Source organism: Tamandua tetradactyla, chromosome 16 (assembly GCF_023851605.1).
Source record: "Tamandua tetradactyla isolate mTamTet1 chromosome 16, mTamTet1.pri, whole genome shotgun sequence".
Classification (NCBI taxonomy): Eukaryota; Metazoa; Chordata; class Mammalia; order Pilosa; family Myrmecophagidae; genus Tamandua; species Tamandua tetradactyla.
Genome location: NC_135342.1, coordinates 11,184,894 through 11,207,393, shown reverse-complemented (window position 1 = coordinate 11,207,393; position 22,500 = coordinate 11,184,894). Strand labels below are relative to the sequence as shown.

The following is a 22,500-nucleotide window of genomic DNA, read 5'->3' as shown; positions in this document are numbered from 1 at the left end:
TCTGGATAAAGAGGTGGGACTGGTCTTCCCATACCAGCTTCAGTGGTTTTGAGCCAGGTGAGCTGAGGGCCAGGGCTGAAGCCAAGCTCCCACCTGGGAACCCCCACACCTGGTGAGACTCTGGTCAGGCTACAGTGAGCTTTGGTTTCCCCACCTGCACAGAGGAGCTGCAGAGAAGAGGAGTCCCCACACGGGAGCTGTTCCCTGGTCCCTGCTCTGCTCTAGCCTGGGAGGGGCACCTGGCCTCCAGGTGAAGACAGTGCTGGAAGCTGGAAGCTGAGGCAGCTGGGTGCAGGGCCCAGGTGTGTCCCTGCATGGGCCGCCCGCTCCTCAGCAGCACCTCCTCTTGTACATGTGAACTTCTCAAGCAAAGGAAAACTCCATCTCTATGCTACCACTCAGCAGTGGAGGATGCTCAGATCCTCTGAGGGCAATCAGGGGCTCAGCCATAGAGGAACAGACCTGGGAGGGCCTAGGGCCTTGGCCACAGCCCTGCAGAGAAGCTCTAGCAGGTGGGACAGATGCAAAGCTGCCACGGGGCACTGCCCTGGGCAGAGGTTGCCTGGAAACCCTGAACCTGTTTTCAGGGCCCCCTCATTGGAAGTCAAGGCGATGCCCAAGCTTGGTTCTAGCCAGGCCCAGTGGAGCTGGGATTCAGTGGTCACCACACGGTCGGACCCCATCTGTGTCCCCCAGAGCTTCATTCCAGGGGAGAGGCACCAGCAAATCCATACAGAGATGAAGGGAAACACTTACAAACCTTGAGAGAGATTGGAGCAGAGGGTTCTCTCCTTTGGGGGTGGGGACAGCCTGTGTAAAGGCCCTGTGGCAGGCAGGAGAGAGCTGGGAGTGGGGTGAACCAGGGTGAGCATGCTCTGCCCCACTGCCCCAGCCTGGGCCTCGTGCTCGCAGGCACGGACTGTGGCCCCAGCTCCTCCCTGGTCTCTGCACCCAGTCCCTCCTTGTGCGTCAAGAAGAGCCCTCCGTCCTGCACCAGCCACTCTCCCCTACATCAGCGGGCTTTTGTTTCTTCAGAACACTCATCGCCGTACTGGACGGTGCACTCTGTAAGACCTGCTATGTCCTGCTCAGTGTTCCCCAGGCAGCACGTTCAATAAATAAATGCAGAATATTGCTGGATAAAAGGAAGGACCGGTGCATGGAAGAGGAAGAGTGAATGGACAGGAGAATAAGCAAATAATGAGTGGATGAGTGAGTAGATTAAGTGAATGGGTAGATGCATGGATAAGTGGAAAAATGGATGCCCGGGTGGTCTGTATAGATGAATGAAAGGGTGACTGATTGGATGAAAGCTTGAAGGGATGAACGGGTGGATGGGTGAATGGAAGAAAAAAAAAAGGAGCTAAAATTTACCCAAAGGAACTAGCCTGACAGACATCAGAGGCCCCCAGCTCAAATGAAACAATTTATTACCAAAGCAGAGTGGTGGAAAGGACAGGAAGGGACCCCACCAAGAGGGTCAGGCCAGCCTCCATCTGCAACCCAGACGGCGTCCGGCAGCGGGCTGGAGACAGCAGTGGAGGGACAGGACGATTGAGAGGAGGAATTCACACTGTCGGGATAGCTGCTGAGTTCCCCATACCAGGCAGGGCTGAGGAGGGCTGCCTGGAGAAGTGGCGGATCTGCACATTCAAGGGATCTCTCTAGAAGATTATCTGTGATTTACAGCAGGCCTTAAGTCACATTTCTTTTTTTCTACTTCAAACTGTTGAAAGTTCTAGAAGACAATAAAAATGGCTGTTAATGTTGTATTCATGCAAGGAACACCCATTAAGTCCCTGCTATGTAAAAGATGCCTTCTAGTTAGTTACTGGGGACACTGCCAAAAAACAAGAGACTAGAAGCCTGGCTGGCCTTCTACAATTTGGTGGAGAGTGGGTAGAGATGCTAAAAATTGAATAAATGCTTCCTGCCTGGGCCTGGGCTGTGCAGAACACAGGATGGTGCAGAGTGGGTGGGGAAGTGGGGGACTCTTCACAGGTGGTCAGGGTGGGCCGAGAGTCATGTCTTGAGAAGGAGGCGGCCGTGCAAGAACAATGGGGATAAGCGTTCCAGATGGTAGGGACAGAAAGTGCAAAAGGCACTGAGGTGGCTCGAGCTCGGCCTGGTCTAGTCTCTGAGTGCTTGGGGGGTGGCGCGGGAGGGGAGGTCGGCCATGTCGTGGGGCTGAGGCTCGGAGCTGACAGGAGCAGAAGGAAAATCCTCGCAGTGACCTGGGGACCACCCAGCTCCTTAAATAGCACCTCCTCAACTACTTGGAGCAGATCGTTGGGTCCCTAACCAGGGGAGACACAGGCCAACGAGTGCAGGGCCTGCTGACCTGCAGCAGGCCAGAATTATGGCGACCCCGTGTGATGGACTGGACTGCATCCCCACAAAGGCACGTCGGGGGCCTGGCCCTGTGCAGGTCTCTGCACACAGGAGCTCTGAGGATACTAATTGTTAGGGGAGGCCAAGCTGAATCAGGATGGACTGGAGCCCGTATAAGGATGACATCAGGGCACGGCAGGGACAGGAGACAGGCGGCCACGAGACACAGAAGATAACAGATGGAGCTGTGGATGGTAGGAAGCCAGCAGCATAGCACCACAGGCCCTGGGGAAAGCATGGCTTGTCAATTCCTGGAATCTGGACTTCTGGCCTTGGAAATGGTGAGCCAGGGAACCCCCGTGATTTAAGCGCCCCCAGCCTGTGGTATTTGTCACAGCAGCCCGGGCAGATGGAGACACCCTGAAAGGCATCATCATGTTTTGAGTTTTTAAGTTTTCATTGTGCTGGGCGGAGAGGAAGCCAACAGGAGAGGTTGGCAAAAATGGGGACACGGGCCCTGCTGGGAAGAGGGACAGTGCCTGAGCCACGGCCAGGCGCCGGGCCAGTGACAGGCAGGGACACAGGGGAATGACAGATGCGCCTCCACCCTTGCGGAGCTCCTGGCCAGCTGTGAACACATGGGTATATCTGCTTCGGGGAGACCCTGGAGATCCTGATTTGGCCACTGCCCAGAGGGAAGGGTGAAGGGAGAGGCAGTGGAAGAGGGTCTCCAGTGGAGGCGGGAAGTAGATGTGGCAGGAATAAAGAAGCCCCAGTAATCCAAGTATCCACAGGGGGTGAAGTACAGCCGGGGGGGGGGGGGCGGCGGGCACCACGAAGGTGCTGTTAGAGAAGCACGTGTTGTGGAGGTGAAAGGACAAACACTGTGTGTCCACTTATACCAATCACCTAAACTGACTAAACTATGGTGAAGTCAATGCAGTTTATTTTTACCTGTGAACACTCTTGCATCTGGCCAAGGGACTGTGAAGTGGTGCGGCCTCAAAGGAGAGGTATCTGGCTGGTTCTACCAAAACTGTAAATATGTGTTCCCTTTGGCCGTGCGTCAGTCCCCAGGGACACATGCACCCCGCAGTGTGGCCTCGGCACGCGGGTGTTCAGACAACATTATGTATGGAACAAAAACCCTGGACACCCTGCAAATGCCCCTCCACTGGTTAAAAGCATCCTTCACCCCACAACGGGTTCCTGCGCTGCCACAACAAGAGTGAGGACGCTGTGGCTGCGGGAAAGAGCTGAAAGACACGCCGTGAAGTGAAAACAGCAGGAGCAGCACAATTAGCTAATTTTTGTGTAAAGGGAGTGTGTGTGTGTGGGGTTGCAACTCAAAGGAAAGCAAAGACAACAGGGGGAGGGATGGAGGGAGGAAATGAGGGGAGAGACAGACAATATCCTGATGCTATTTTCAAAACCCTGGATCCAGTCATACCTGAAACTTCTCCTGTGGGATTTTCTAGCTACAAGCTAAAGTCCCCTAGAGTCAGGTTTCTGCTGCATGGCAATCCTTTAGGGTTGGAAAGTTTTGGAAAACTGGGCAAATCCAGCATCTAAGTGGGAAGCTGGCCCCTGGTGTACACATCAAAGCCCTGTGAAGCAGTCCTTTGGAGCCGGCTCTGGATGGGGTGCTGGGCAGGGCTGGGGGAAGGGATGGTAGTGGGAAGGGCCAGGACTCACGGGCTCCCCCTTCCGGACGCCCCCTATGGCACCATCTGGAGGTCCACAGGGTCATAGGCCGACACCCGCAGCTCCTGCAGCAAGGCTTCCAGATTGTTCCGCAGCATGGCGTAGGGCGGCTTCTCGTCGTACTTGAGGGCCATCACCACCGCCAGGTACTCCTGCAGGGTCACTGTGATCCAGACACACCCCACCATGGGAGATAACTCAGAGGGGACCCCAACCCCGAGCCGTGGGGGGCGGTGCCCACAGGCAGCCCAGGCAGGGCATGCAGGGCACCAGTGGACAGAGTGCCAGCAACGCGCCGCGTGCGCCCTGCTCCCGCTGAGCCTGGCACTGCCCTGCACACTTCATGTTGCTCCCTGCCAGCATGACCCACCTCCCCCGTGCCCTCCTTTGGCCCATTTAAAGTGGGTTTCTTGCAGACAAATTTAGTTGGGTCTTGTTCTTATTTTATCTACTCCAGTAGTCTCTGTCTTTTCATTAGATATTTACGTCATTCACATTTAAAGTGCTGACTATCATGGTTGGATTAATAGCTACTGTATTTGTAACTGTTTTCTGTTCCTTGCTCTTGTTCTTAGTTTCTTTTTGTTCTTTGTCTTCCAATCTTCCTGTCTTCTCTGGTTTCAATTAAGCACTTACTATGAGCCTATTTTCTTTCTTCTTTTAGCATATCAATTACACTTCTTTTTAAAATTCTTTTAGTACTTAAGTTGAACATCTAAATCCATTTTCAAATAATATTCTGTAGTTCGGGTGCCTCCTAGTGCAGCCACCATTCGTTTTCAGTTACCCGTACGCTGTCCAGTGGACAGTCATTTTGAACAAATAGCTATTTGTTGCAACTTAATTTTTTTAATTAACTTATTATTTATGATACATAACCACATACAAGCACAAACATTCTTATCATATGATCATTCTGTTCTTGTTATATAATCAATAACTCACTATCATCACATAGCAACTTAATTTGTAAAACATACTTTCTGGACAACATCAAACATAGGTAAAAGGAGAACAGTTTCATGGACACCTGGACTCAGAGCCCAGTAGCCACAACTGTCAATTCATAGCCACTTGGGTTTCATCTGAACCCCAGCCACCTCCCACTCCTGTATTATTTTAAAGCAAATTTACGTCCTTCTAATTTAGTCCCAGCTAATGACATCCTTCTACCTGTGAATAGTATTTCTAAAACAGGGGCTGGCAAACTTTCTCTGTAAAGTACCAGAAAGTAAATCCCTCCAGCTTGGTGGCCGCATGGGCTGTGTCTATTGGCCCCGTTTTTCAAATGGGGGGGCTGAGGCTCAGAGGAACACTTGTCCACCAAAGCTCCTGCAGCTCCTACAAGCAGGTCCGTCTGTCCGAGAACGCCCTGGCCCCAGGAGGGCCACCCAGACCCCAGTCCCTAGTAACTGGAGCTGAAGTGAGGCACATTTGCCGGGCAAGAGCCTGAGCCTGGAGGATGGAGCCATGACTTGTACTCGGGACTTGGAAGTAATTTTAAAATGAGCCTTAAAGAGCTATGGGGGGTGGGAGTGGGGGGAGGATAGACCAAATATCCATTTGTCTGTCTGTTTCTGCCTTGGACTTAGAGGGCAATGTAGAAGCTCTGCAGAAGTGACACTGCAGGAAAAAAAGAAAGGAAAGACAGAAAGAAGGAAATGAAAGAAAAGGAAAAGAAGAGGGAAAATTGCCTAAATGCCTACCAACAGGGGATTGGCTTTAAAAACAATGGCTTATCCAAGCCACGGAGCATTGTGCAGCTGTGAACAGAAAGCTGGGCTGCATCCATGACCATGAGCTGTAACATGGACAGCGGGAGATGTCATATAAAACGTAAGCAGGGTGAACCCACTTTTGTTAAAGCAAGAGCAGACACGAGCTCTACGTGTGCACGAGTGCAGGCATGTGCTACAGTGCAGCACTGGAGGTACAGAGGGGGATGAGAGGTGGTCCGGCAGCTCCTCCCGCCTTTGCATGACTGTCCTTTGTGATGTGACTTTCTGCTTACCCCTTTAGGAGGCGGAATCCATTTCCCAGCTCTGGAGACTGTGTGACGCGTTTTGACCCCAGGATGTGGCAAAAGTGCTGCTCTGGGCTTTCCCAGCCTAGTCCTCAAGGGGCCTTGTGGCTTCCACTCCTGCCCTCTTGGAAAGCCGCCCTGAGAGCACCAGGCGCAGAAGCCCAGGCCTGACTGGAGGATGCTGAGGCCTCCCAGCCCGGTCAGGGACCAGCCAGCACCACCACCAGGCAGGAGAGCAAGTGCCACGTAAGCCATTTGTGCAGGCTGAGCCCCTCGGTGGCGTTTCAGCAGAGATAGCCGGCAGAAGAGCCGCCCAGCAAAACCCAGCCCAAAATGCTGAGCCAAAGAACTGGAACAGAAACAGTGCTTGTCGTACCTAGTGGCTGCTTTAGGCCACTAGGTTTTGGGCTGGCTTGTTACAAAGCAATTTGTTGACTGATACATAGACTTTGCATCATATTAACATGGACAGAGTTGGGGAGCAGGAGGGGCCAGGAGCTGTCATTCTTTCTAGTATATATTTCAGTTTGGTTTAAATTCTTTTATAAGCAAATATTATGCTGGTACTAACACAAAACCCACTCAAGAAAAAAAACAGGAGTAAAGAGTTCATAACTTCAAAAAGCTGGAGACAATCTAAATGTTTATCAGTGAGGAACTGGCTAAATAAATTATGGTATATTCCTACAATGGAAGGATTTTAAACATTTTATAACCGAGACCTAGATCAGGAATACGTTTTGCATTATAACTTGCATACATAAATGAGGCTATACATATGTATCACTGAAACAAACATCTCACAAAGAATTTCCTTAACTGTGTACGGCACTTATATTTTGTGGGTCCTTTCTCACTTTTTAAATCCTGTCCTTGACCTACTAAACTGATTTTATGACTGATTCATAGGTCACAACCATAGTTTAAAAATATTGACAAAGTTCTACAAGTTCTGACATGGAAAACCTCCAAGATAAACTCTTCTTAGGTGGAAAAAAAGACAAGCTGGTGACCAATATACATAATATTTTACCATGAAAAAAATAGATCTTTTTTTTAGTGTCGTTCAGAGAGACTTCTGAATTTTCTGGAAGGTTTTTGCTTTTCTACAATGGGCACATATGATGTGTGCACACTGAAAAGCTCTAAGAAAGAAAGAAAACAAAGGGTGTAGAGAGGGGCAACCCCGAGACTGACCCACGCTGGTCTGGTGCCCCCATGGTCCCGGGCTGTCCTCACCCTGTCTCCCACATACCTGAGGACCTGGCTCGGCCACTGCATTGTCTCAGGAGGGACTCTGGGTTGTCCAGGGACCTGGGGGACAGAGGCAGGTGTGAAAGGTCTTTAGGTAAGGGGCAGCAACCTTTTTAAACACCACTATATATATTTGGATCTGTATATTGATACATACATCCCGGACCACTCAGGGAAACAGGCTGGCTGCATCCCTGGCCTAGGCTCCCAGGCTGGCTGCCCGCTGTCTACCCAGTCCCTGGGCCAGAAGCTGGCACTGTCCACCCCCCAAGCCCCACCCTCCTGTCCCCCAACCCTCTCTTCCCCACCCCACCTGTCTCCTACTTGAGGCCCAGCTCAGGTTCCTCTTCTCCACCTGGACCACAGCCGCCTCCCCAGTGTCTCTCCTCCAGCCCGGCCCCCACAGGGTCCCAACCAGAGCTGACCCGGCCCCTCCCTGCTCACAGCTCCCAAGGCCCCCCACTGTCACTGGGGTAAATATGTGCACAGCCTGGCACATCCCTAGGCCCCATGTCCCCCAACTCCCACCTCCCCAGGAGGAAGGGCTGTGTGAGCCCCTCTATCTCCAGGGATCTCCACACCGTGGCTTCTTCTCTCCGCCCTGGGCTGCCACTGTCTGTCCACGTGGCCTCCCAGACTTAGGTCCAGGAGGGAATCTGACCCACGCCTGTGCCTTCCCCGGAACCAGACCTGGCACACTGGGAGGCTGTGGGGCTTAGCCTGTCTTCCTTCGTTTATTCATTCACTGTGACATCACGAGTTGGAGAAATGCTTGTTGGATAGAGGGTAAAGGGCACCGTATACCAGTCGAAAGTCTGGAGGAGGGAGACGCGGCAGGGAGGGGTGTTTTGCGGGGAAACATTGCCATCTTGGCCTCCTGGTTCTTACCCCAAGAGGAGCGTTCGCAGGGCCGGGGCCCGGGGGATGTGGGCGGTTTCTGGGGCCTTGTGGCTGCTGCTGTTCCCGGTAACTTCACTGGTATGAAAACGATTACCATGACCTGTTCATTTACAGGCAGACCTTCGTTTTATCGCGCCTTGCTGTGCTCTGCTTCACTGATACTGTGCTCCTTATAAATTGATGGTCTGCGGCCACCTGGCATTGAGCAAGTCTATTGGCGTCATTTTTCCACCAGCAGGTGCCCGCTCTGGGCCTCGGTGCACAGTGGCTTTTAGACATCATGCTACTGCACACTTAACAGGCTCCAGGAAAGTGGGAACAGAACTTTCCCGTGCACTGGGAAACCAAGACATGCGTGTGACTTGCGTTACTCGCTGCACCGTGGTGCCTGGAGCCCGCAGTATCTCCGGGGTGTGCCTGAGCCTTGCACCAGCCTGGTGGGGGTGGCAGGGAGGCTGTGAAGGGAGTGGGGCTTGCTGTCAGGAGAGGGGGAGGGCAGGGAGGGTCCGTCCCAGGGCACCTCGGGTGGATTTGCTGCCAGTCAGAACAGGACACCAGAGGCACCTGAGCTGATTCGGGGCTGGGTCCCTGGCATGTAGCAGCACAGGGGCTGGCACACAGAGGCCCTCGGCAACCAGGTTCCAAATGAACAAACACATAGGTAGATGGATGGAGAGTTCAGCATGTGCGGGCCTGTCTGCCTGGAAACCTGGCTGCCCCTGCCAGCCCGCAGCTCCTGTGCTCTCCACAGACAGGCTCAGGCAGCTCCTCTGGGGCTGGTAGGCCATGCGCCTTCTTTCTGCTCCCTCAGCGCCCCAAGCAGCTCTGTGACCAAGCTGCAACTGCTTCCTGCCTGTGTGTCCTGGCCCAGGCAGGGTCCACATTTGTTCCTACATCGTTAGTTCACTCCTGGAGGCGCGTGTACAGCAGTAAGGAGGGCTGATGGGTCTTGCCCTCACAGAGGCACCCAGGACCACTTCTTCCCATTAGAGAACTCCCAGAGTTCAACAACCACCAGCTGGGATGAGTCTCCCTCGCAGCTGAGCGTGGCCATGTGACCCAGAGAGCCTGCACCCAGGGAAAGCAGTGTCCATGCTCGCCCTTCGCCTGCACCCTTCCCTCTGGATGGGAGGTGGTGGCAGCAGAGCAGCCTCTTTGGACCCGGGGAAGTCCAGGAGTTGAAGGGGCATGAGGGGTTGTACCCCCCAACACTGCTCTTAGCATCCCTCCAGCTTTGGGACTGTTTGGTGAGAGAGAAGGTCTGGGGTCTCTCCGTTTAGTCCCTAATTGATGTGGCAGGGGCGGCTTCACAACCTCAGCCACGCCCCATGCTCTAAGGGGCTGCACCCCTGAGCCCTGCGCCGCCAACGGGGAGGCACAGTCTCTTCACTTGGCTTCCTTTCAAAAGGAACCTCGGACTCACGGGCAGCAGCAGAAGCCAGCACCACGTGCCACAACTAGACAGTGGGTGTGAAAACATGTTCCCTGGAAACCAAGTGACGGCTTATGTTCCAGCTGGGGTCTGACACGCAGCCTGAGTCTTTCTCTCCGGCGGGCTGGGGCTCTACCTCTGGGCTGCCTGTCTCCCCAGAAGCATGTCAGTTTCCCAAGGGCAGGGCTGTTGTCTGCTTTGCTCTAGCACAGAGCCGGGTACGTGGCAGGTGCCTGATGTCTGTTGAGTGACAGAAGGCTGTGTCAACACACCACTGGGCCCCCCGTGGTAAGTGCCGGAGTCGAGGTGAAAAGGGTCTTCTCTGGAGTCGTGCAGCCTGGGTTGAGTCCAGGGCCGTCTGGCCTGGAGCTGTGTGGCTACGCTGATGACCTCCACTCCTCGAGCCACGATGATGAGAGCGCTGACCTCGGCACTGTCGAGAGGATGATGTGGGGAAGCGGGGCCCAGTGCAGACATGTGCACGATAGATGGACGACAGCCTCCAGCTGGGAGGCCTGGCCCCCAAGGCCCCTGTCGGCAGGGGAAAGGTGATGGAGGACAGCAGTGCCTCCAGCCATGCCTCTGAACATGTAGGAGCTGGGGGCCTGGCGAGGGAGCAGGGGTGAAGATGACGTCTGGAGGAGGGCATGCTTTGCAGCTGGGTCCCATTTCTCCCCATCATAGACACCCAATAACGTCACGTGTTTTTCAAGGACAGGGATGCATCCAAGCAAGCAAGTTTAGCAGAAGTAGTCAGAAGCAGTGAACTGGCCATGTAGCTGAGGGTCAGAGCCATAGAGCTGAGGGAAAGAGGCTGGTGAGACTCAGGGCCTGGTACCACTTAGGCCAACAAAGCATGCGGCACTACCACCACCTATCACATCTCAGCAAACCTGAGTAGAACTGACGGCAGATCTGTTAGGTGGGTACCCATGGTTGACGGAAGCAGGATGAGGGAGCAAGGAGGAGATGAAACAAAATGAGAGACATAAGGCGAGCCAGTGACACAGTGAGTAGAGGACCAAGAAGACGACCAACTCAGAACCATTTGTTGGAAAACAAAGCATAAGAGGAACCTGGCAGGACCTGGTGGTTTATAGGCAGAGCCAAGGAGGGGGCTACCTGCTCAGGCTGCTTGTGTGTCTGGGATGCGCCTGCCCTGGGCCCTGAGCGAAGCACTGGGCCTCCGGGTCGTCCCAGCCCGTGAGGTGGTAGCAGACACGACCTGTCTCTCAGAGGGAGGTCCAGCTGCTCACCCAGCTCCTTGCAGGTGCCCAGCACCAATGTACTCGTCTGCTGGGCTGCTCAGTAGAACACGCCCAAGGGCCCCAGGGGCTGTCAGCTGCTGCTGGAAGCCATCCCCACCTCCTGGTCCCTGCTGGTCTGAGTTCCCACCTCACCCCCAGACTCACTTCTGCTTCAGCTTCATGATATTCTCGGTGCTGGGGAGGCAGTCTGTCCATGGCAGGAGCCCGCAAAGCCATTTCACCATGCAGTAGCCCAGGGTCTGGAGGTCGCCACGGCGGGAGGGCGCTGGGCGGGAGGGGAAGAGGCTCTGCTCACTGACCCGTCCCCCTCCTTTCTCTCCCTTCTCTCCCACTGACTCAACCATCCTGCCTCGGGCTGTCACGCCCATTCACTCACTTTTCATTCATCTCCTCTTAATCTCTTGTGGTCTCTATCCCTTTTGTTCTCTCTTGACCACCCCTGTACCCACCCTCACCAGCTCCCTCCCTTACCCACTCATGCCCCCAGTTCCCAGTGCACGTCACACATTCTGAAAACCCAGGAGAGGGTTCGGTTGGGTCCCCTGACAGTCTAGTGGGAAACGTGGTTAGAGCACAGGGTTAACTGGGCTAAAAAGGGGAGGGAATAGGCCACAAAGGACCCAAAGAAGGATGGGATGAAGCCAGCCTCAGAGGGAGAGGTGAAGGAGACCACGAAAGGCTTTATTTCCCCTAAAATTTGTAATTTAGACATGCCTTGCATAAGCACTCAACAATCACCAAGGGTTGACTGTGCCAGACTTGCCCAGTGACACTGGAGACAGAGGCCCCATCCTTCCTGAGGAAGGAACTCAGTCGGGGGGGTGGGGGTGGAGGTCTGGACACAGATGGGCATAAGGAAAGGGGGGCTGAGAATTTCTCACCCCTCGGCCTTACCCTGGATAACATCATTCTCTCCCTTAGCGCTTCACTGACAACTCCCGTATGGCTCTCGGCCAACTCTCACACGCCAGGAAGTGCAAACCCAGCCGCCCAACCTCTGGCCTACTGTCCCTGGTGCTGAACCCCCAGCACCTCCAGAGGGGCAGTCGCTGTGCTGGTGCTGAACTGGCACGCACTTCCCGAAGCGGCCAGCTGCTGTCCTTGGGACTGAACTTCCAGGAACTCTGCCTTGGGCTGAGGTGCCCTCAGTGGGCCTGAATCGCCACTACAGAGCCCCCAGCATCTCCCCAGAGTCTGCCCAGCTGGTTCTGTTCGGGCATAAGGAGCGCACCCCCATGGTACTGACCCCTCCTTTTGCCACTCACCGCACCCCCTGTGCAGGTCCATGCTAATGAACTCCAGATGCCCCTCATGTGGGCTCCTGCTGCCTTCGACATACGCCACATGCTTCCCACCCGGGGCATAGCGAAAGGCGAAGCCGTAGCCCACCAGGGTCACCTGTTGGTGTGGGGAGAGGTGTCCGGTTTGGAGGTTAGGAACACAGACTCTGGAATTGGAGATTTTCCATTTGGATAGAATTTGAAACAACCCATCCTTTATAGACAATCTACTGTAAAGTTACAAAATTAAAGCCCAGGCTTAATGCCAGCCCTGTCTTCTAGTACCTCCAACCTTTGGCAGGCTATAGAATGTGTGTCCCAGTTTCTCTGTTTTTAAAATGAAAATGACATAATGAACTAGGGTAATTTTCCAGAAACCTACAACCTCCAGATGGGTCCTGGTTCAGGTAAGTCCTGAAATGTGGAGGGCTCAGCCTCTCCAGAACATCAGACAGTGCCATCCCCCTATCCCATATCATCAACAGCCCCTTCCAACATGAAAATGTTAGAATGGGCATAGCTTAAGTACCCTAAAGAGTGGGAGAAAGATCAAAGATGATGGTGGAGTTATACAGAGAAAGTAGGCTTTAACAAATGAGTATGAGTGCTTAATCAATATATTGATATTTCTGTCAGTCTCCAGTGTCTTGGAGCAGCTAGAAGAAAAAATGAAAAACTGTGGAACTGTAACCCATACCAAACTTTAAATCTGTTGTATAGCTACTTGTTAAAATGTACTTAGAATTTATTGCTTTTTTGTATATGTTTTTTCAAAATAAAAAAGAATTAAAGTATTAAAAAAAAAAAAGAAGGTGACATCACTGGGTTGTTATGAGACCTAAATGCGTTTAAAACAAAAAGACAAGTGCTTCTCTGCCAGGAGCATACAGTTGACTTAGTACTATTTCTTTTTAGGGCTGCAAGTTAATCCAACTGTTGACGTTGTCTGTGCAGGACTTCTGCCTAATTCTGGTGTTGGTTCTAGCATTTTTCTTTGAGAGCCCTCTCCCCAACTTTCAATCCACGTGATTTAGGTGGGGTTCATCTGACTGGTTTCCAAAAGAGTTGCTGCATAAGGGGACTTAAGCCTGACACTGTTATTGGCGATACAGTCACCCTGAGGGAAGAGTGGCTACCTGAAAATAAGGAATGCAGAAACAGCAGGAGTCTAATAATGGAAGGGCTGTGTGCTGGTCTGACGCTATTATGTACCCCAGAAATCCCATGTCCTTTAATCCTCATTCAATATTGCTGCGTGGGATCTTCTGGAATGTTTCTATGGAGATGTGACCCACCCAGTTGTGGGTGGTAACTTTTGATGAGATGGTTTCCATGGAGATACGTCTCCACCCATTCAAGGTGAGGTTGCTCACTGGAGCCTTTTAAGAGGGAACCATTTTGGAAAAAGCTTAGAACCAAAAGAACTCATGCAGCCAGAGAACTCCGGAGTGGGAGAAGGAAAATGCCCCCAGGGAAGCCTTCAGAAATGAGGAGAGAGGTCATGGGCCCTCCCAGCTAAGAGAGAAAGAACTTCATAGGTCTTTTCTTTGGAGTTAAGGTATCTTTTACTTGATGCCTTAATTTGGACATTTCTATGGTATTAGAACTGTAAACTTGCAACTTAATAAGTTCCCCTTTTAAAAGCCATCTGTTTCTGGTATATCGCATTCCAGCAGCTTCCAAATCAAAAGAGGCCAAATTCCCATTTACAGGATGTGATTTCCTAGATCTAGTCATGCCCAAAGCCCATGAAGGCCTAGAGTTTTTCATTCCATGGGCCAATAAATTGCATCCTCCCACCCACTCTCCTTTTCTCCCCTTAAACCATGTTAATCTGGGTTTTTGTCATTTGCAACTGAAAAGAACATAATTAGAGTTTATCTTGAAAATCCATTTCATCAACCTACTGGAATATACTCTTAAGGTATTTTCTGTTTTACTATCACAGTTGAGTTGTCAGAAGCATTTTGTATGCATCTTTGAATAGTCCTAATTATGAATAGATAGAATACATTCCTAAAAGAGAAGTCTTTTCTTATTTGTTCAGAGGAACTCCATACATGATGGCTGTCAATTCTTACTCTGTAAGCACTGTGAAATAGAGGGTTAGGGACAGATGGGAACTGAGCTTGGAGAACCCCAGGATGGGGAGGCCCTGGCTTTTACCTGGGTCAGGTCCTCGGGATTCACAAAGATGTTCTCGGCTGTCACATTTCCATGAACATATTCATTTTCATGGAGGAACTCCAGGGCATCCAGCTGGGGGAAGAAGCAAGCAAGCATCTCCATGAGTAGCCTGGCTAATGCGAAGAAACCCTGATACAAACCCTGATGTAGGAACCCCCACCACTAGCCTGGGACTGTGCAGAGCTGCCTGTGACCAGGAGGGAGAATCTGCCTAGTTAAGGTACAGCCTCAGGGAGGCCACAGGATGGCACACCCATGGCATGTTCTCTAATTAGGCTTTTAAAAAATCATCAACAAAGTTAATATTTGGTTCTATTTACCTTCTGTATCTCTTAGTTGATAACAAACTCAGGAGGGGAAAAAGGGGGTTATTTATTGCCCCTGCCCTCCCCCCCCAAAAAAAATCGAAAACCCAATTTCCATGTACATCGAAGGAAGAGTTCCTCTCATGTCTCTTGGTGAGCATAAACAGAGTCAAGCAATTTATATTTTTATCTACAGCTCTGACTTTTCCACTGAACTCCAGACTCCCGTAATGAACGGCTGAGATACTTTCTTCACCTGAACATCTAAAAGACCTTTCAAACCTAAAATGTTCAAGCCAGAATTCTAGGTTTTCCTTCCCAAACTCATTCTCCTAATTTTACCCATCTCAGCAAACAGCTGGACATATGCAGGTGCTTAAACAAGAAGGCAAGGCTACCTTCCTCTTCCCACACAGCCCATATCTAATCCATTCCCCAAGACCCGCCAGTCCCACTGCCTGGGACCAGGCAACCGTCCTGCCCTGTCCCGGCCACCACCCCTGCCTCTAGCAGCTCCCCTGCATCCACACTCAGTGCCCCATGACCCATTCTTCACAAAACCACCCAACGGACGCTTTTGAACATTTCTCAGATCTCAGCACCACAGGAGACCCATACAGTCATCTGGCAACCATTAGTTTGCACTGGGAGTTTATATGAGGATTTGCGCTGTTGGCTAATTTCACCCCTTGTCACGGTTGTCATTACCCTGCCTGCCAGTATACGGAAGTATTTTGATATTTTAACATCCAGGCAGGCCGGACCAGTCAGGACAGCAGCCGCTGCATGCATGCACGTGCGTGTGAAATACTCAAGACTTACCAAAGGTGGGGTCCCCCTGTGTTTCTTTTGCTCTATAAGCTCAGCATTGGCAGGGCCTTCCTGTGTGCCTGGACACAAAGTGCCACTCAAATGAGGTTTTGCAGTTTCTTCTGTCAAGCACTTGGGACCAATTAACTTTTCAGCTTAGGGGGCTTCTAGACCGCCCAACAGCACACATTTTAGTCCCAAACTTGCAGGTAGGCTGGCTTGTGCTTACAAGTTCTTTCCCCAGACAGCATCCTGGCTGAAATGGTGCTATTCCACCCTGCTGCCAGTAGGGGAGTTTTTGTCCCACCCTTCTGGGGCTCTTCAACAGCCCCAGCATCAAGCGGGGTCTCGGCTCCCAGATCGCCCCCTTCTCATGTGGGCCCAGGGTCTTGTCTCTCAAGAGCCAAGCTGGCAAGCAGCCGCTCCCCCTTCCTGCTCCCTCTGGCTCCCTCTTCACTTCAGGACCCTCGGATCCCCCTACTTTCTTGCATTTAAAGTATTTGTTTTATACTGACATAGTCAGTGGGAAAGGGGCAGGATGTAGCCAACCTACTCTCAAATAACTGAGAAAACTAACATACACCTAACACAGAGGTAAAGCAAGTTATTAACAAAGGTGAACATGGGGGTTTTGTATTCTTCTTGCAACTTTTCTGCTACCTTGAAATTACTTCCAAGTAAATTTTCACTGTATCTTATCTAGCAGCTGCAGGGGCTTTGCGGTGGGAGGTTCCCAGACTATTGAGGCACCCTTGTTGGAAATCCGCACAGAGGTACTGGGAAGATAGCAGGGCTCTGTGAAGTGTGGGGTTTCCTGGGCTTGTCACTCTCACCCTCATCACCGGGGAGCCTCATTTTTGCCAACAGCTAGGAGAACAGGTGTTCTTTCCCTGCTGTAAATCACCTCCTGGCTGGGGCCCCCCTCATTGTCCCTGGTAACAACCTCTCCACAGGAGGTGGCAGAGGCCATGACTCCGAGTGGGAAGTACAGAGCGAGCACAGGATTTTGCTCCTCTCCCAGCTTGGCACTTTCTCACCATGTGATATGGGGTAAATGACTCCACCTCTCTGAGCCCAGCCCAGGACAAGACCTGACTAAGGGGGGACTGCAGAGCTGAATGAGCCCCAGATGCTGTGCCTGGCACGGAGTAGGTGCTTGGAAGGTTAGTTGCATCAGGACCATGTTCCTGAGTCCTCTCTCGCCCTCCAGGTTCTGCTTGCTCCACTCCTGCAAACTCTACTCCGTTCTCTTCTCTGGCCTCACCATCCCCTGTGGGCACCCTCACCCCAGCCTCCCCCCTGGCCTCCTACTCCTCTCCTCCAGTCCATCCTCATCACAGCATCCACACAGCCGACCTGCCACTCCCCAGCCCCCAGCTCTCCCCTGGTTCCCCAGAGCCCCTCACAAAGTCCCAGCCCCTCAGCCTGGCGCTTGACACTGTGTGTAAGACAGTCACTGCCAATCTCCCCACACCTTACCCTGTCCCCACGTGGGTCAAAGTCCACAGGCTAAGCACCTAAAATGCCATGATGCATCCGTCCCTCCACCTGCTTAAACTGAGTTACCTTACTCTCCAGCACAGCTCAGGACATTTCTATTCAGATCACTGTTCACAATTTGTGCCACTGCTTGATTGAGCCTCACCCCCTCCCAGCAGACTCGATACTCTGACACCTAGACACCTGTCTGTGCTGCATTCCCTGCTGAAGCTCTGGCCCAGGATTGTATCTGGCATCCAGCAGGAACCTGGAAAGCATTTAAGGAATCGAAGAAGGAGGGAATATCTTATGCTCTCTCCTATACAAGCCCCTGTCTGCGTGGTAGCCTAGGTGAGGAAGATTCTCTCCCAGGTACCCCTGCTCCCTTTGTCTCCACAGGTTCTGGCTAAGAGACAGTCTCCACCAGGAGGCCCAATCTGGCCCCTCTCCCCAGCTCCCCCGGTCCCTGATCGCCCCCCATGGTTTGCTCTTCATTCCGGTTCTAATGACCTATTTTCCAGCTGCCTGTCTGTCTGTAATAGATTTCTTTCTCAAATGAGAGCTGGCTTTTGTCCCGGTTTCCAGGGGCAGGGAAGCTCTAAATCTCTGGAGTTTCCCTCAACAGGAGTGTCTTGGCTATTTGTGATGCCCATCCCCACCCCCAGGCCAGTGGATGCTGACATGCCCAGCCTTTAGGGGGCCACACCAGAAAGGCCCATCAGGTGGCTAGAGCCATAGCACATGAGCCCACATCAGACCCCGTCCAGCCCTCTGGGAAGGGAGCGGCTGCAGACTGATCCACCACAGGGGGCTCAACTCCATCAGTCAGGCCGATGTCACAAGACCCATGGGAACACGAATGAGCGTCCTGGGCTAGTGCACGCACTGTGCCGGAGGGTGGTGCGTTCTGACTCCACAGGGAGAGGTCAGAAAACCTGCATCTGAGACCCTCCCAGGCCTCTCCCTGCACCTCTTCTCTTGGCGCCTTCTTACTGGTATTCCTTTTATGCGGTAATAAACTTGTAATTGTGAGCACAGAGCCTGCAGCGGGTCTATGAGCTGTGCTGGTGCAACACTGCAGCCCAAGCTTGCAGCTGGTGCCGGGGGTGGGGGTGGGGGGTGGATTCGTGGGGACGGTACCCTCACACCGTGGTGCTTGGCCTGGCTCCAGGCAGACAGAGGCAGAAATGAACTGCAGTCGGTGCCAGAAGTTAACGCAGCATCAACACGCTGCCCCCAGTGACCAGCGGGGTACGTAGGTGCCGAATGTGGCGCTGAATAAACAGGCCCTCAGATTCGGATGCGAGTGACTCCCGGGCACGTACCAGGCGGCAGGCCACCTGGAACACACACCTCTCCGACATCACGTGCTTCGGGTTCTCATCCAGGGCTGACTGGAGGCTCCTCCCTAGCATGGGGAGCACCAAGAACCTGGAAGACATGAGCACTGACTGGGGCAGGGCAGGGCAGGGCCCATCCCAGGGGGCAGGGAAGGACACGGCCACTGAGGCTTCCAGGCGGCTGGGTACTGACCTGGCTCCCAACAGGAGCAAGGAAGGAAGTAACCGACTGGCCAGTGGCTTCAGGGCCATGCCTGGCCCACGACAGGGAGGGAAAAAGGGGCAGCAAGGGGGGCCACGAATGAGGCAGCTCACCTGTACTTGTCCTGGTGAATGCCGAAACCAACACAGGTAGGGATGGCCAGGAGCGGGGTCGAGTACAGCTTCTTCCACTTGTTCACTGTGGGAGGCAGGGGCTGAGGGGTTAGAGCTGCCCTGGGCCCGGGCCCACAGGGGCAGCAGCTTGCGGTCAGACCCACTCTGCGTCTCTGCGGGTGGGTGACAGTGACAGAGCAGTGGTGACGGGGTGGGGGAAGGACCCCTGAATGTCTGGGGCGACATCTGAGAAAGCATCTACAAATGTGGAATAAGTGGAAAGAACAATTTCTGAATTCACATGCACGGCAGACAGGATCGATAAGTGTCTAAACTGGCCGCAAGGCCACTCGGGTTTGCATCTGCCCCTCGTCCAGGGCCTCTGTGAATGGTGCAGATTCCGTGACGTGCTGACGAGCACTTAACAACTGATGTCTGGGAAAAACAGCGCTGACTGGCAGTGCTGACCCAATTCTATGGTGCAAATACTCTCTGCCGTGGCCAGTTTCAAGCTACCACCATGATACTGCTGGACGTGGAGCTGGGAAGAGTTCAGCAGTGTCATGCCTCTGTGCAGTATTCCCACCAAACAGATACAACAGACAGAAATAACCTCACTGCAAAGACGGTAGGAAATGTAGGAAAACGATTACAAAGTGATGAGTTTTGAGTATTTTTACCTTTATTTTTTAAAATATAGTCTATTTGGTTGTAAGAATATATAATTTAATTTTTAATAATGGCTGTATTTAACAACTAGCTTGCAACATTCTGGAAAATTTAACAATCAACTCTCAAGCTGAATTTAACAATCAGCTCAACCAAGGGCTGGTACGAGCTGGCTGTGGATACAGTGAGGACTGTGGGCTTCTGCTCACTGCCCTCACCACCACCATCTGCAGTAGAGGCTGTTCTCCTTTCCAGGCTGGCACCCACCCCCTCCTGACCTCTTCCCTGCAAAGTACCTTGCAGAGGCTTGGCAGCCCGCTGGAAGAAGTTCTGCTCATTGAACAAGCGGCCGTCCTTGGCATCCTGGTGGGAGATGGAGGGGAAGAAGGCTGTCACACAGACTTTCTCAGACAAGGGCCCCGTGCCACTCTCCAGGGCAATGCCAGTGATGACCTGGATCCCCACCAAGTGCCCATGTTAGAATCAAACACCCTAGAACGCTGCCTTGAAAAAACACCAGAGCTTGAGTGTGATTTCCCAGTACGCACATTCCCTTTCCTTCTTTTATAAGGAAGGATGCAAAAGGTTTCCCTAGACACGTGGACATCAATTAATTTTTTTCAATCTCTCTTGCTGCAAGGTATGAGCAGGGAACTAAGTTCTGGTCAGCAGGAATGTGAATGCACAATTTCTAGGTCATGTCCTTCAAGGGCAGGGGCAGGCTCTGCCCCTTCCCTTATGTTCCAGCCAGGTGGAATAGAGATGCAATGGCAGGAGCCGGAGCAGCCATCTTGAAACATGAGAATGGAAGCCATGGGTTGAGGATGTTGGAGTAAAAGGAGAGAAGGAAACTGGGCCCTTTGTTTATGGAACCACTTTACCAGCCAAAATGATTTAGAAGGAAAAGGAGCTAGTCAGCAAGGAGGGAGGCAGAAAGAAAAAGAGGATAGGATAAGGAAAGATTCTAACAAATATCCAAATCTTTATTTGAAGATTTCATGACTTTCACATCTCTGAGGACAAGAAACCACAGTGCAGAAAAATGGAATTGGTGAAGTAGAAGAGAAATGTTAACTGCTCCCCCAGAGGGCAAAGGAAAAAAAAGAAAAGGGGTGAAAACAGTGAATGAGAAGCAATAGATAAAGAAGAGAGATGACAGAGGACGACATACAAATAATTACTATTTCCACAGAAGATATAAAACTAGAGAAATAAAACAATAATCAAAAATATAATAAACGAAACATTTTGTGTTAACAAATTGAGTCTATACAATTTGAAAAGAATCACTGAATTACAGGCAAAAATTAATACTCAAAAATGATCTATTGAAGTTTTTTTTAATACAGAAAATTATCCTTAAAGCGGGTCTACAGAAAAAAATAGGAAAAGCAAAATCAGGCTTAGACCCAGGCTCTAGAACTGCCCCGTCCAATGAAGCAGCCGCCAACTGCACAGGACAATTAGAGGCTGGAGACGTGGCCCTCAGGGAATGTCTGTCAAACGTGGCTGGATGCAGGTGGGAACTAAAGTGTGTGCGGGTGGTACCCAAAACCCCTGCTATGTCTCTAGCACGCTGGGTTTGAATCTTTTCTTTTTCTCTCTTTTTAATGTATAAAAATAGAAATGATAAAAGATGAAATCCTTCTTCATATGATGTCCTCCTGCCTTGTGTGAATTTACACAGTCCTTTCAGTATATAACATGGCTCAAGTAATCTGCAACTTTTGGGTTCTTTACAGCCAATATTAAAAACATGGACATTAAACGTCTGTCAACGAATATACCTCTAAATGGGTTTGATGCTTCTCTTTTTGGTGTGTGTGTGCAGTGGCAGGGGAGGCAGTGGTGAATTCCCTTTGTTAATCCCAGCTCCACCAGTTTCCAGCTCAGTGACCCTAGACAGGAAACAACACCACCTTCCTGTGCCTTGGTTTACTCCTCTGGGCTCAGGATAGCACGTGCCTCAGATGACTGCTGTGGGGCCTTGTTGAGGGCAGGCCCATGTGTGTGGTGGCAGCGGTGCCCGTGCACAGCCAGCATCACCCAAGCATTAGGTGGCAGTCCATGAGCCTTTTCTGAGGGCTTGGGGATTACGTAGGGAACCGCACTCAACAGTGACTCATGGGCTTGCTGGGGCTACCCTCCTGGGGCCTCTCTGGACACTTCAAAAGTCCTGGGCTGGCTCATGCCCATGAGATGCCCTGAGCTGAACCAGGCTCCTTGTGCCTTGAATCCAAGAGAGACCTGAGTCCAGCAGAGATGAAGTGGGCCCTCTCACCCAAGTTGGGGCAGCCCCCCAGGGCTTCACGCCTTCCAGGAGCCCAGCCCTCCTGGACAGCTGACCCTGTGGGAGCCCACCCCCTCTGGGGAAGCCCTCTGCCCCACCAACACAGGACCCCTACCACTGCCTTTTCAGTCTCGCCTGGAGCACTGCAGATTGGAACGCAGGAACCCATTTCAGTTTCCCAACAGCCCCGGCCTCCAGGTAGCCTTACTCCCAACACGGCACAGAGAAAGCTGAGGCCCGTTACGGTGACACTCGTGAGAACAAAGCCCACGCTCCATACCACCCCGATGGCCTCCACGTAGGACTGAGAGGGGGCCCCCAACCAGCTAGCTTTACTCTGCTGGGGTGTGGGAAAATCCAGATAAACAAAGAAGGCAATAAAAGTCACCCTCCCTTCTGGGCTGTCCACCCTGCACCCTGACCCAGAGACCACTCACTAGTTTGAGTGAGAATCTTTGTTTCTGTGGACTCGACTTGCAGGCAGAGGCCAAGGCGGGCTCAACTGTGGGAGAACAAAACAAGGGCAGTGAGAATCTGTAGAGGTGGTCAGGGCTACACTCAGGCTTCCAGAAACAAGCAGCAGTTCTGGTTCTTGAGTTCCCACAGGGTCAAGTACCTTCCTATTGTCAAATAGTTGATTTTATTTTCTCTCAATGTCCAGTCATGCAGCAAAGGGTCAACACACAGCAGCCTGGCTACTGCTCTCCCTAGAAAGACCCAATTATAGGGTTGGACCCTGGAGTTCTGGGGTTCCCATCATCCTAAGAACTGATAAAAGGGGCTTTCTGTACCTAAACTGTTTGAACCAACAAGGAGGGTTATGTTGAATACCTGTTTTCTCTTTGGAGGTGTGGAATCTGGGACATGCCAGGCAGTGGGTACCTATCTGACTTAGAAAGGTAGGTACTAGATG

The 22,500-nt window shown here is 52.0% G+C and overlaps 1 protein-coding gene across 13 annotated transcripts in view; it reads right to left on the bottom strand.

Moving 5' to 3' along the window:
• Positions 1–1,413: 1,413 nt before the first annotated feature.
• VRK3 (VRK serine/threonine kinase 3) overlaps positions 1,414–22,500 on the bottom strand; it is a 43,271-nt gene continuing 22,184 nt past the window's right edge. For 9 of the 13 annotated variants that reach the window (XM_077130973.1, XM_077130974.1, XM_077130981.1 and 6 more), the window contains 7 exons: positions 22,025–22,089; positions 19,594–19,660; positions 18,629–18,713; positions 18,299–18,404; positions 14,359–14,451; positions 7,314–7,372; positions 4,205–6,407 (listed from right to left, as the gene is read on the bottom strand). In XM_077130973.1, the coding sequence (XP_076987088.1) occupies positions 5,861–6,407; positions 7,314–7,372; positions 14,359–14,451; positions 18,299–18,404; positions 18,629–18,713; positions 19,594–19,660; positions 22,025–22,089 (1,022 nt within the window). In that variant the 3' untranslated portion in view covers positions 4,205–5,860. The other 4 variants (XM_077130979.1, XM_077130982.1, XR_013163298.1 and 1 more) reach the window with 4 other exon arrangements.